At 50.7% G+C, this 14,112-nt stretch overlaps 1 protein-coding gene across 3 annotated transcripts in view; it reads right to left on the reverse strand.

Moving 5' to 3' along the window:
* The window catches only part of LHX8 (LIM homeobox 8), a 22,941-nt gene extending 20,498 nt beyond the window's left edge, over positions 1–2,443 (reverse strand). Inside the window, exons 1-2 of one of the 3 annotated variants that reach the window (XM_084755949.1) lie at positions 2,155–2,443; positions 203–289 (exon numbers count right to left, since the gene is read on the reverse strand). In XM_084755949.1, the coding sequence (XP_084612075.1) occupies positions 203–289; positions 2,155–2,235 (168 nt within the window). In that variant the 5' untranslated portion in view covers positions 2,236–2,443. Of the gene's footprint in view, positions 1–202; positions 290–1,895; positions 2,017–2,154 lie in introns of those variants that run through there. The other 2 variants (XM_084755947.1, XM_084755948.1) reach the window with 2 other exon arrangements.
* Between the last annotated feature and the right edge of the window lie 11,669 nt (positions 2,444–14,112).

The following is a 14,112-nucleotide window of genomic DNA, read 5'->3' on the forward strand; positions in this document are numbered from 1 at the left end:
CCAAGCACTGGTCGCAAGGCCCCCTACTCCCTTTACACCCCACCTTCCCACAGGGGCACCCCCAAGGACTCTCCGCCTCCCCGTCTCCAGCCTCCCTTGTCCGCTTCCTGGGGTTCCCAGACCTGCGACAGCCCCGAGCCCTGCCCTACCCTGCCCTGGCCCGCAAATCGGAGCGTCCCCGGGGGACTCCCACCCCACTCACCAGTCCTTCTTCCCCCGCACCTTTGCGGGTCCTCCCGGCCGCCAGGGCTGCTGGCCGCCCGCACTCCTCCGACATGAGCACCGGGCACTGCGCCGCGAGAGCAGGGAAGGCGGGGAGAGTCGGGTCAGCAGCCCGCGGCGTGCACGCGGCGCCCCGCAGCCTCGGCCCCGCCGCGCTCTTGAAGGCCGCGCACGAGGGCGGCGCGTGCAGCCGCCCGCACCTGAGCCCCGGCACAGCTGGTGGGCCAGCGCGCAGCCTCCCTGGGCCGCCGCCGCCGCCGCCAGCGGGCGATTCCAGGACTGCCGGCCTTTGGCTACCGGCTGGAACCCCGCGCTCAACGCGGCGCGCCGGCTCCCCGCCCCCCACCGGGGGTACCCAACTAATAACCGGCCTCTGAGCACAAAGCGATTGCTTTCTAGACGTCAATCACCCGGGAGCGGGGAACACCCGGCTAAAGGGGGCACGGGGCGGGAGGGGGGTGGAGTGAGAGAGAAGAAAAGATGACTGAGGAGGGGGTGGGGAGAGAAACTTGATTTCTTTAATAACTGCAATTAAAAGAGCAAGACACACATATATTTTTAAAAGGGGGGCTTTTTTGAATAGGATAGCCCGAAAGGTGAAGAGGTTTAATCGGATACTTGAAAGCTAATTACAGTGGGATTTAAGAAGCCTGGTGTTTGTTCCGACAATTTGAATGAAAATGCTTCAGATTAAACGGAGCCAGCAGCTCTTTGGTAAACTTGAAGCAATTAGAACCGTAAGCGATTTACACTGGTTTCTTTCAGGTGTGAATTGCCACTTAGTGCTCAGTAAGTCAACATTTTAGCTACTGAAGGATTATTTTTAACCAGTGCAAAAAGCCGGTCGAATAATGGAAATATCCAGCTGAATTTAATTTGTCCCATTAAAAAGAAAAAGAAAAAGGAAAGAAAGAAAGAACGAACGAACGAAAGAAAAGAACACCTCACTCAACGCGGGTCAGAATATTTCAGAACACACAGGCGCGCCGCTCAAGTGTCCCCAAGCCCTGGCTGCACTTTCAGTTTTTTACAACGAACAAAACCTCTCTAGTCTAGTTTAGGGCTGGTGGGTCCGCGGATTGCAGCGGCCCACACCTCCCCGCGTTTCCGTACCCCTTTCTCCTTTTCCTCTGTCCTACGAAAGCCCCAGGTGAGCCAGAGACCGCATGTCTGGGTCTCCTCAGTGCACCTGCTCCCCGGGTGGCCACGGTCCGGCCAACGTGAAACCAGCCAGCAGTGCCCGGCCGGCGTCCAGCCGATGCCCCGGAACAGCCGGGCAACCCGGTTCCAACTTTGAACGCGAGCACCCCCAGGTCTCGTCTCCGGAGCTAGGTGACAGCTTGCCTGGTTTTGGCGTTAAAAGGCGCCTCTGGCGGCAAAGTTTGTCCTGTTCGTGGGTCCCAATGGGATTGTTCTTCTGGCCCTTTATAAAAGCGGGGAGGCTCTGGAAGACCCAAACCCTTAGGACTGCCGCCGCCAGTCCTCAAGCCCCCCCCCCCACACACACACACGCCTGATCCGCCGCAAGAGCCGGCGCTCATTGCAGCGCAGCGATTGGTATCTGGTGCCAGGCGACAAATGCCTAGACAACCCCCCCGCCCCCCCCCCCGCCCCCCGACCCTGTCCAAGATCGCCCTGAACAGCAAGTTAAATTCAATAAAAGCAGGACTCACATGGCCCAGTGAGCGCCTTAGCCTCCAGGCTTAGTCTCCCAAATTAGAGTGTCCATGCCTCTGGCTACGTGAACCCGTGGGGAGGGGACGCAGTGATTACTACCTAACGTTACTACGTAATAATAATAATAAAAAAAAGGTCAGGTCTGGAGATGAGGCAGTGACAGGTAATTTCCGAACCTCCATTAGGAACCTGACAACTGTCTTTTCCCAAGGAAAGTGCTATTCAACGGATCCTGCCCGGCGTGGGCTCGCTCACCTTCTCGCGGGGAACCGCCAGCTCCGGCACGTCCTTTCCCTCCAGTTTACACACAAACATCTGATCGCTCTTCCAATACATGGCCCTGCAGGGCTGGTTGTCACATACCAGCTCCAGAGGGCCAGAGGCTGTGGGTGTCTTCTGCGCCCCCCTCCTCTGCCCCCAAAGCACCAAGGAAAGCTAACTGGCAAGTCGACAGTGCCACAAGTAGGTCCCCTTCCAAAGAGGCCTTAGCGGCCGAGGCCACTCTCTGACCCACTGTTCTTAAGGCTCCTCTCAACCACACTGAGGCCTGTCCCTCCAGGAAAAGAGGGAAAGCTGTGTTTCCCAGAGGGTGGAACCTCGCAGAGAGGAGGGGGTGTGGGGGAAAGTCTTTTCCTGCAGGGACAGCCTCACCTCCTTGCGGAAAAACCCGCCTTCTCTCTACATGTTAAGATCTTTATCTGCACCAGACAACTTACTCCAAGTTCAGTGTTAAAGGTGGGGGGGGGGGGTGAGGGGAAATGCGGATGGCCCATTAGGTTGTTTTATTCTATTTTATTTTGTTTTTGTTTTGTTTTGTTTTTTTAGAATCTGCTTTCTGAGTCTGACTTGTCTTTAAATGATCACTCCCCAGCCAAAATCTAAACAAAGATTCAGGTTACATCTGTTTCAGCGGCGCGTGGGTGGGGAAGCAGAGATCTCCTGAATTTCCTCTCGGGTCTCAGTTCTTCTGAAATGCGCGACTGTCGTTCTAGCTCCATTTGCGAAAAAGTTTTCCCCTACAGATAAAGAAGGGGCATCCTAGCGACTAGATTTGAAATCAAGGATACAAGAAAGATGAAAGTATGTTACTCGTGAATGTTGCTTTTTATTTAATTCTAGACAAAGTCTATGCGGTAGATAGACTGTCCAGTGCTGCCAAGCAGTCCCGTGCGGGAGTGTGTGCGTGGGTGTGAGTGGGGTAGGAGTAACTTTGTTCTGGATTGGAAAGTGTGAGAGGGTTTGTTTATTTGCACGCTTGGTTGTTTATTTTTTTTTAAATAAGGTCTCACTTCGTTTGTAGAAGAAGATAAACTTTGTAAGAAGTTATTTTTTAAATGACGTTATTTCCTATTTGTCCTTTTAGATAAACAAAAGAGAAACGTTTGGAACCTAAGTGATATAAAAACCTCTTGGAGCCTTTGTTGTTTAAGCCTTTGTAACGAAACCGTGCTTCGTTACTTAAGTCGGACAAAAGCTTGTGCAGTAAAACACAAGGGTGTGCAGCCTTACTTCCTCGTCTTATTTCTGCAGATGAGGATACCTGCAGTGGCCGGCGGAGGGGAGGGCGGTGGAGGGGGGGACGCGTTTTCTCCGGATGAAAAGAGCCGGAAGCCCGGTAAGGATTGAGAGCCTGGGTTTTCTTTGATTGCCTCTTTTCTCCTTAAATACAGGAGACTTTTGAACATACACTGTTTCTGCTCTCCCCTTCAGCCATTACGCACACGTTCAAATAAGCATCCCTTTCCCCCCTCACCCCGCGTCGCCAGTTTCCATAGGGAATCACCATTAAGTTTATCGTGGAATCAGAGGGACCTGGGATTTACTGTAGCCTGTATTCTGGTAGCTCTTAGAAGGAGCGAGATTTGGACCTACTGCCCGAAAAGCTAAATAGTGGTTGTTTTGTTTTTCCGTCAAAAGCAAAAATCGGGGAATCTACATAATAATGAATTTCCCATAAGTTACTGCTGGACCTCCAAAAAAGAGAGACTGCTGCGGAACGCTGGTTCCGGCAGGCCGCGCGTTGGAAGAGGAGCTTAAAACTAGAAGTCTAGCTAAAGTTCGCAGCTTGAACGTGTAGTTCCCTGGGCCTGATAGCGAGATGGCCTGCGCGGGTCAACTGCAGAGCTCAGCGCACTAGAGCTGTTTGGGGTTAGTAGGGAGGGGGCGCCGGCGTGTTCGCCGCGTTTTCACCCACCCTCGTCTAATCAGGCGCTCTCAATCAGGGTTTCAACATACTAATCTTGATCTAAGAGCTCCTATCTCTGCATAAGTGGAGGAAATGATTCGTTTTTAGAGGCTTCCGGGCTTAGAGAAGGAGAGGACGTCAGACTGGAGTCTAAAAGACTGGTCTGGCGTCCGCCCTGTTCTCGGCGCCCGGCGGGACTGCGACCTCCCCGGCGGCGGCGTGATTGCCTGTGTCCTAGGCGCTCCAGAGGCTACCCCGTGGTAAGTGCATTCCCGTCCGGGCGACTAAAGTTTTGGCTTGAGGTTTGGGTTGGAGATGGGCGGAGCAGTAAGGGAAGGTTTCACTTGGAAGGTCAAGGCTGAGCTTCCTGCTGGGTCTTGGGCCTAATGACCTCCTGACCCTGAGTGCACTGTTGGCCTAAAAATATTTTGCTTCTGCTTGCTCTTGCCCGCAGGCAAACTAGAGCTCGCAGTTCCTCGGGCCAGGCAAAGAGAGACTTCACCTTCTGTTCTTTCCACATTAAATGTTTGAGCTAAAATTTACAAACCACTTTTCTTTTCTTTTTTTTTTTTTTAAAATGAGAGTTTTAGCTCCGACTCCAATTGAGATCAGTTTTGAAACTCAAGTAAAAAAATCTATGTATGTATTATTTTGTTTGCCTGTAGGTGAGAAAATAAATCGGCCGTGTCTTGTTGGTGCCCTCCTATTGGACTGAATTTTCTAGAAGCCACTGCTCATCAAGTGAAATCAGAAAGAAAGGCCCACCTGGGGGGCAGGGGTCTGCCAACACCCTTGATCCCCTGGCTCCGGCCAAATAATGAAGGGTGTGGGAAGGAGAACCGAAGAAAACTGCAAAAAAACTACCGGGGCTGTGCGGCTCGCGCGAAAGTTCGGAGGCACTGTGTCCTGCTAAAAGCCTGAGGTGTGGGAAGCGGTCTGGATCCCGTTGCTCTAGGCCTTGGTCCGGGGCTGGAAAAAGAGAGAACCCCAGCTTACCAGACACAGAGAGCTCCCATAGGCGAAGAGCTGCCTAGTTGGACAGCAGCAGCTGAAAAATTTGCGGTCTTCTAATGACCCTCCTCCTCCACCTCCTCGGCGATCACCTCCTCGCCTATCAAAGGCGTAAAACTGCTATTTTCACACCTGGCTCGCCCGGTAGGAGCCATTTATAAACACCCTGCATCAGTGGGATAGAAAAGGCTGCATTGACAGAGGTCTCTGGGGTTCGATATTTAAAAGCAATAGATCCGAATTAGAAAATTATTACTTTAAGTAGTGAAAGTCTCCACCACTTACTGATGAACTCTGCGCGTCTGAGCTCCTTGCGCTAACTACACATCTGAACACATTTATCCTGGAGCTTGATTGGAAGGCAGGCCTTCCAGCCACTGGCCCTCAGCTTCTAAAGTCGCCATTTCTGGGGCTAAGGTCCTCCAGAAGGCTAGTGGCGGGGGCGGGGGGGGGGGAGGGGCGAGGGAATCTCACCTGGGTCAGGTCTACAGAAACCTAGGCTAGACATAGCTGGGACCTGGGCAAAAGCCAAGGCGATGCAACACTGGCTAACCAAGGTGCAGCGCTTTCTCCAGGCCAAGACAGATGAGGTCACTTCCCAGGATCGCGCCTGCACAGTCGGCCCAAGGATTGTCCACTGCAGTAGGGGAATATGTGACCGCAGCTCCCAAGAAGGAACTGCCAGTGTCCCTGAGGTGAACGCTCAGCTGCTCAGCTATGATTACTCCGAAACTGCTTGCGTGACACTTGGCTGTTGACGGGTGTCTTTGGATGGTTGCCCACCTCATCTATTGTCTGGAAATTGATAGAAGAAGAGAGCGCATCTGGAGGTACTTTTTGCAAAAGCATGTGGCTGGGAACTTCCTTCCCAACTCAGCGGCATAGAGCGTGAAACCTGCTTACCTTGGGACTTAATGGGCTCAGTTTCTTTTAGACTTCGACACCCACCGGGGGGGGGGCGGGGCGGGGGTTGGCGGGTAGTGAAATCACCAAGGTCACCACGATGGTGAATGCAGGGCCCTGGGATCTACTGCTGACTGAGTCTGAGCCTGGGGGTGCGATGTGGGATAAGGGACTTTCTCTCAAGACAGCACTCTAGGGACGGAGGGAGGGAGGGAAGGAGGGAGGGAGGGAGAGAGAGAGAGAGGGAGAGAGAGAGAGAGAGAGAGAGAGAGAGAGAGAGAGAGAGAGAGAGAGAGAGAGAGAGAACCAGGTTTTGCTAACCAGAGCCTGCACACACGCACTAGCTCTTGGCAGAGCACGAGGAAACCCAGGCCCACTAAGTGGGCAGAGAAATGAAGCGAGAAAAAAAAAACTTGGGGGCCATAAGGAGCCCCGGAATTAGCAGAGGGGTCGGCCTAGAGGACTCTTGGGATAAATGATCCCACGCGACTCCATTTAAGCATTGTGACATTACAGAGCCCATAATCTCGCCTTAGCACGCCTGCGGTTTGGAGTCCCCGGGTGTTTTGTGCCTTTTGTCGTGACCAATAAAGTAGTAACCTTCAAAACGTGACTCTATAGTTTCTATAGACTCCTGCCTGTATGGCGGGAAAATGAGATGAATCCAAGCAGTAATCGCCAAGTTTCCTCACTGTAACAGGTTCTAGGCACTCTCCTCTTCCAGGAGATGCAGCTTTGAGCTCCTTGTCTGGGAGGATGGAGACCCAATCCCGGAGGTGCCCCCCAAATACACTCATACTCCTGCACCATGCCACCCCACCTGGCCCGAGTCTGTTCCTTGGGGTTCCATAATTGGAATTAAATCTCAGCCAAGGTGTCAGGAAAGCCACATTTGGTCTGAAAGCCACAACCCTGGCACCAAAGGAATTTCTGTAGCCTGGAATGGGGGTTCGGGGTACTGCTAGAGCCTCTTATTTCCAGAATTTGATAAAAACTTGCTAAGGGGATTTGCTGCTCTGCTGACAGAGCCCAGCAAGCTGCATGCATCTTTGGTGTCCACAGTTCTCTGGGCAATACTCTTCAGTCCTGTTCTGCCACCCTTTGTCTTAGCAGATCTCGTAAAATGATGCATTTGCCATGAATGGCTACAGAAAAACTGTAAGCCACGTTTTTAGAAGTTAAGGAACTTTATATGTGGATTTCAACTAAGGGAGGACTTGGTTCCCGTAACCAAGGCAAAGCTTTTCTCCAATTCCTTCTCGCCTCCTTTCTCCTCTCTCCCTTTGTGCTTTCCTTGGGGGTGGGGTGGGGGTGATGTGCTGTCCACTTAACAGGAGGATGGGAACTAGTGACCAATTTACCTTTAGACCTCACGTTTGCCATCTACAGATCTTCATAAAGGGACACCACCAAGAAGTTGTCCTGTGAATAGAGATAATGCTTTTTTTAAATAAATTCTTTTTAAAATCTATAAATAAATGGTCATTCACACAGTAGGTCCTGGGTGGATGCAATTCTCGCTCTCCCCTAATGCTCCCCTGCTTCCCTAGAGAGGCCTGGGAGCAGGCACATCCTCAAAACCTTTTTTCCCAAGAGGTAGGAACAGGCCAGGTTCTTGACAGTCTGATAAGAGTCATTTGGCCCTGTTAGGGGTTGCCCAGATTCACTGTCTGAGGCAGATGTGTGCCTCCAGGAACTTCAGAGTCTCCAAGAGAGACCAGTCAGCCTGGAGACCCCTCTACTTACCTGGAGCTTTAGGGAAGTCTGTCATTTCAGCTTTCCTGCACTGCTCCTTGCTCCCTGGTTTATCCTGAGCCTAATCTTACACATTAAAAAATCAGCCACCTGGATTTCTGACTGTGGGCAAGTGTCTGCGTTTGGTGAACTTGGCCGTAGATGCTTGTTATCATGCACCCCACCAGTGTGCCCCAGTTCACACTCCTGTTTTAACTTGCTTGACAATGCTGTCTTCACATTCAAATCTAGACACATTATTATGGAAGCTGCATTTTTAGACATTTCTCCATATGGCTCTTTTTCATGAGTTCAGAAAGGGACACTTTTGATATATGTGTTTGTGACATGATTCTTTTCAGAGTATAGGGGACTTGGTTGTGACTTGCCTGCAGCCCTTTCCTCCTGGGGCTTCTGTCTGCCTCCATACCCCTAGGTGAAAAGAGGTTATGCTATCCAGTGGTGAAGTGTATTCCTGTTCCACCTCCACTGACACCTGACCAATAGCATGGGATGGTTTGGAGTGTCAAATAAAAAAGCCACAATAGGGCTGGAGTCAGTTTCTAAACTGCATAAAGTGCATAAAGGCTTTGTCCTTTCCCTTACAGCTGAGACTTCCTTACACCAAATGGCTTCATCCTGGATGATGCAAGCAAGAGCAGATCTCCACACTGATAGTGAAAGAGAGGGCTAAGCCTTCCTCTGGAACTTTCTTTTTGGGCTTGACCACAACTCTTTACCTTTAAAAATCTGAAGAGGTTACAGTGCCTGGCTCTGGCTATGCAAAACCCTCTGCCCTGTGGGAAAACCTTCAGAAATTGTTTCCTAACACAGACAGGGGAATCAAGATGAAAGTTTCATGGAGACAGGAGCAGTGTAGTGCCTGGAGCAGTGTAGTGCCTGGTGCAGTGTAGTGCCTGGAGCAGTACAGTGCCTGGTGCAGTGTAGTGCCTGGTGCAGAGTAGTGTCTGGTGCAGAGTAGTGCCTGGTGCAGAGTAGTGCCTGGAGCAGTACAGTGCCTGGTGCAGTGCAGTGCCTGGTGCAGTGTAGTGTCTGGTGCAGTGTAGTGCCTGGTGCAGTGTAGTGCCTGGTACAGTGTAGTGCCTGGTGCAGTGTAGTGCCTGGTGCAGTGTAGTGCCTGGAGCAGTACAGTGCCTGGTGCAGTGTAGTGCCTGGTGCAGTGTAGTGCCTGGTGCAGTGTAGTGTCTAGTGCAGTGTAGTGCCTGGTGCAGTGTAGTGCCTGGTGCAGTGTAGTGCCTGGTGCAGTGTAGTGCCTGGTGCAGTGTAGTGTCTGGTGCAGTGTAGTGCCTGGTGCAGTGTAGTGCCTGGTGCAGTGTAGTGCCTGGTGCAGTGTAGTGCCTGGTGCAGTGTAGTGCCTGGTGCAGTGTAGTGCCTGGTGCAGTGTAGTGTCTGAGTGTAGTGCCTGGTGCAGTGTAGTGCCTGGTGCAGTGTAGTGTCTGAGTGTAGTGCCTGGTGCAGTGTAGTGCCTGGTGCAGTGTAGTGTCTGGTGCAGTGTAGTGCCTGGTGCAGTGTAGTGTCTGGTGCTGGCCAGTGATAGTTCTGGCCAACAAAGGCTGCTCCCTTTTCTGCCTGTTTCATTCCAACACCTCCTCCATTGTTCTGGGACCTTCTTGCTCACAACTAAAGTCTAATTTTTCTTCTTCTTTTAATGCCTCCAAGAGATTAAGCAAGGAAAGGAGTGGGCAATCTGACCAAATAGTTAAGGGAACTTGGGTGCCACTCTTCATTTATCATGTGGGAACTCTTCACATTTCAGTGTGTATAATGTAATTGGGCACCTGCCTTGTCTTCCTGAGAGGACACAGGAGGATTAGCCTCTAACCTGTAGATATTAATGTGTATCATTATGGGAACACTACAGTGTATCATTGTAAGAACACCTGGGTCCACTACAGTGTATCGTTGTAGCAACACTTAGGGCTACTACAGTGTATCATTGTAGGAACACCTGGGGCCACTACAGTGTATCACTGTAAGAATATCTGGGGATACTAATGTATCATTGTAGGGACATCTGGGGCCACTAGAGTGTATCATTGTAGGAACACTTGGGGCACTACAGTGTATCATTGTAATGACACCTGGGAATACTAGTGTATCATTGTAGTGACACATGGGGATACTATAGTGTATCATTATAGGAACATCTGGGGATACTCATGTATCCCTGTAGGGACACCTGGGGCCACTACAATGTATCACTGTAGGGATACTTGGAGCCACTACAGTGTATCACTGTAGGAACACCTGGGGCCACTACAGTGTATCATTGTAGGGACACCTGGGAATACTAACAGTGTATCTTTATGGAGACACCTCTGGCCATTACAGTGTATCATTGTAGGCATACCTGGGGATACTAACAGTGTCATTGTAGGGACACCTTGGATAGAGAATGTGTGTGTTCGGGGACAGATGAGCCTCTTGGGTCTCACTCCGTGCACACAGAAATGCCTTGATATTATTGGCATATTATCAGCTGCCAATACAGGTTTTAAAAAGAAGGGAGTCCAGAGTAGATGGTGAAGACTGGCGCTGAGGCCACTGGCAGACAGGTGCTGTTGCGCTGGCTGGGTGAGGTCTAACTAATCCCAGACTCAGCTCACCCCCACGCACACTGTGCATCTGTCCAGGACTCCGCCAGGAAACCTGATGTCTGGGACTCCAAGTTTGGGGAAGAGCTGGAAGAGGCCTCTCATCCTGTAATGTGGGTACCAGTCCCCATGGTGATTAATGTACCCACGGGGGGGGGGGCAGGTGGTGGTGGAAGGCTTTATCCTGTTCTTGTTTCTCCTAGCACCCATAACACCTGCAAACTCAGCAGGAGCTGCTGTCAGCTTTTGTAAATGTGGCAAACCCAACCCTTAAAGAGTGACCAGTCCCATGGATTTCAGTCAAATGGGAGCTCTCTTCTCAGGAGGACCTCCAACCAAGCCCCATTCCCCAAAGAGTGACTCAGGATATCATGGGTAAAGACAGGCAGAAGGGATACCCTGTCAGTTGTCCCTTGACCTGCGCACACTAGCTGTGCCATGTGCTCCCCCCCCCCAAAACAAATAAAAGTGATCTTTTAAAGTTTTAAGGAATGTGTCACACTGCACCCCCTTGGGAGAATATTCTGACTCACTGTGCACTTAGTATTCCTTTTGTGTCTTAAAAGGCAGGATTTCTTCTGAAAATTTAAGCATAGAAATATATCTTTAATACAGAATGCAGTAAACTTTTCAATGCTTCCTCCTCATCCTTCTCCAAAGCAGGGCGGAAGCAACTTTCTTTAATGAAACCTGAGTCAGAGGCTGAGGAGTGTGGCTCAGTGCTGGAGTTATGCTAGCACTCACAATGCCCCGAGTTCAATCCTGAGTTGAGTCCTGAGTAACCTAGAATCAGAGCTATCAAAAACTGTTTGTTTTTTAATGGCCAGAATGGAAAGTGGGTTCGGTGAAAACACCCTTGTGTCTACTTCTTTAAATGGCCCTGCACCAGGTAACTTTCCTGAAAAGACTATCCACCTTCCAGGTGAACAAGCATCATCCTTATGAGCAGCTGTTTACTGAGCTGCTTTCTCTGCTGAGGAACCTGTCCCCAACATCTGTGATGCCCACTTCACACACAAGAAAACCAAAGCACTGCGAGAAAGCTCACAGAGGCTGGACATAGGTCCCATGCCGAGGTCTTAATCATACGGATAACCACAGTCTGCTCCATGGTGCATTGGCTTCCCCCACCCCCTGGAGTAGTAGACATGAGAACTAGCTTCTGGTTTGGGTGGTGGAAAGTGTGAGGTTGGAGGGTCCTGAGCTCCAATTTCAAGGTTCACCTGCTGTGCAAAGGAGCATCCCCCCTCCTCTGCCCTTCTGCCCCCACCCCACCCTCCCCGCCCTCCACCCCCCCCGCCCCCCCCCGCGTGCCTGGCTCCTTTGTAAAGGAGGAGACCAGCAAAGGATGGGATAGATCAAGTGCTGGACTTGCACTTTCTCACAGGGTGGGATCATAAATATTGATGCATTTCCTTGGTAACTCCCATGCTCCAAGCTAGCAGGCCCTCTCTTCCTGGGCAGCCCCAGCTTCCTGGGTCAGTGCTCCTCTGCATGGGACCCCTTTGGGACTATCCTGGAGCCATGTAGCCCCAGAGGAGCCAGGTGGTGCTTGCCTTTGCCTCAGCCATACTGCTGTCCTGGGCATGTTGCAAGCATCCCCACACTCAGGATGCCCCAGAAGGCTGCTGCGGCTGATCCTGCCCTCTCCAAAGGGACAGAGTAGGGATCTGGCTTGACCTTGGATGCTAGCTGCAGCCCATTCGCCCTTGGTAATGGGAGAGCCCCTCATGCAGGCTTGCATTTCACCGCTAAGTCTTCCTGGTCTGGAAGCAGATCTGGCATCCAGAGCCCAGGATGCCTTGAGACTTTTCTCCATAAGAAATTCTTTGCCCTCCAGGAGGACGCCCAGGCCCAAGTGGAGCTGAAGGTACCTACTCCAGTCAGTTATTAGGGACAAGTTCCTGTGACAAGGCCAGATCTAACCAAACCTCCTGGGCCTGAGGTGATTTCCCGAGTGGGCGCCTCCAAAAGCCCTCATCCTGCAGGGATGACCTACTGTGGTCTGATGCAGAGTCCTGGAATCCACTTGCTCCACACACCCACACAGTTCGTCTGTTCCCCAACTCCACCCCATGTGGCTCAGGAGAAATAGTTGCTAAGGGTGTGGGCCTGACCATTCTGGAATGGCTCAATCTTAGGGAGAATTTCCTCTGGGATTGCTTGCTTGGCCTTAATCCCCTTGCCAATCATAGCTGCTGGGCTTTTGGTACTTTTTTAAATAAAGCCATTCAATACTAGAGCAAATGCTTGTAACTTGATTAGGCATGCGTGTACAGCTCTAAAAGGGGTGGTGTGTGTGTGTGTGTGTGTGTGTGTGTGTGTGTGTGTGTGTGTGTGTGTTTCTTCTAGGATGATGTTCCTTGCCAAAGATGCATAGACTCCTTAGGGCCCTGAATTTCTTAAGCTAAATCAAGAACTTGTTTTCCCTTCGTAGGTTTATCTTTTTAATAGATTTAAAAGTCGTGTTCTTAATTTTGGCCACCTTGGTAGAAGTTTAGTGCTGAAGCGTGAGTAGAAGCCAAAGGGGGGATACTTGTGTGCCACCTTTAATCTGCTAAAAATATCAGCAGAGTTGGTGTCTGCCTTGGGTGTGGGGGAGGGTGGGTGGAGGTGGGGGTGGGGGGTGGAGATGGGGGGTAGGGTGGGGGTGGGGGAAGGTGGGTGGAGGTAGGGGGTGCGGTGGGGCAGGGGGTGGGGAGTGGGTGGAGATGGGGGGTGGGGGGGTGGGGGAAGGTGGGTGGAGGTAGGGGTGGGGGGATGGAGGTGGGGGGGGTGGGGTAGGGGGTGGGTGGTGGGTGGAGGTGGGGGGTGGGGTGGGGCAGGGGGTGGGGGGGTGGAGGTGGGGGGTGGGGAGTGGGAGGGATGGGGACATGCTCTGCTCTGCTCTGTGCTTTCTTTCCTGGCTGGTGAGGGTGTCGTTTTGTTTTGTTTTGTTTTTAATGTAGATCCATGATCCTTGTTTCTGCTTGGTGCTGTGGTCATTTGGAACACATCTGTTCCTGATCGCTTTCCTGTGTTGAGCACACACTATCGTGTTAGCAAGTTTTACACCATCTGTTTAAAAACATTCTTGCCAGTGCTATTTGATGCCCGGTTGAACTTTAGCCAAACTTCATTTTATACTGTTCTCTCGGTCCAGAGCATATATAATACACTCTAATGAAATTATGCTTTTATACTTGCTGACAGGCATCAGAAACACATTTGCCCAGGTCAATAGCAGTTGAGTTAAGCATGACAGAGAAGGGACAATGCTGAAATACTATGGCAGTAAGGATGCTGGAGAGAGAAATGTTTGGAAACAAAGCTATTAAAATAAAATCATCACCCAACTAATTAGAGTGCATGAGCGTGTGCAAATGAGAGAGGAGGGAAAGAAGAAGGGGGGGGGGAGTAGATTGGGGGAGCTATTTGGACCTGTATTGGGAACTAGTATATATTTCTGATGATTTATGTATTTTTTCATTATAAGCATTAAGCTTAGGAATTTTATATTTTTGACATTACTCCAAGGCTGTAATAACTGGTTCTCAAAATACTAAAGTACAGTGGCATTGTAATGTGATTATGTTAAATACATTTTAAACGTAAAGCACAGGTTATTGAGCCTATCGAATCAGGTATTTATTTTTTATCTTGTGGTCACTCACAAAGGCTTGAGCACTTCAAAGCAGAGCTAATGTGACGTTTCAAAAACTATCAGAAATCTATCATTTGATTGCTAAGTATTATGTCTGGTAGTGGAAGAGTTGCAAGGCTGTA

This window comes from Acomys minous (assembly GCF_964271855.1).
Source record: "Acomys minous genome assembly, chromosome: 14".
NCBI lineage: Eukaryota > Metazoa > Chordata > Mammalia > Rodentia > Muridae > Acomys > Acomys minous.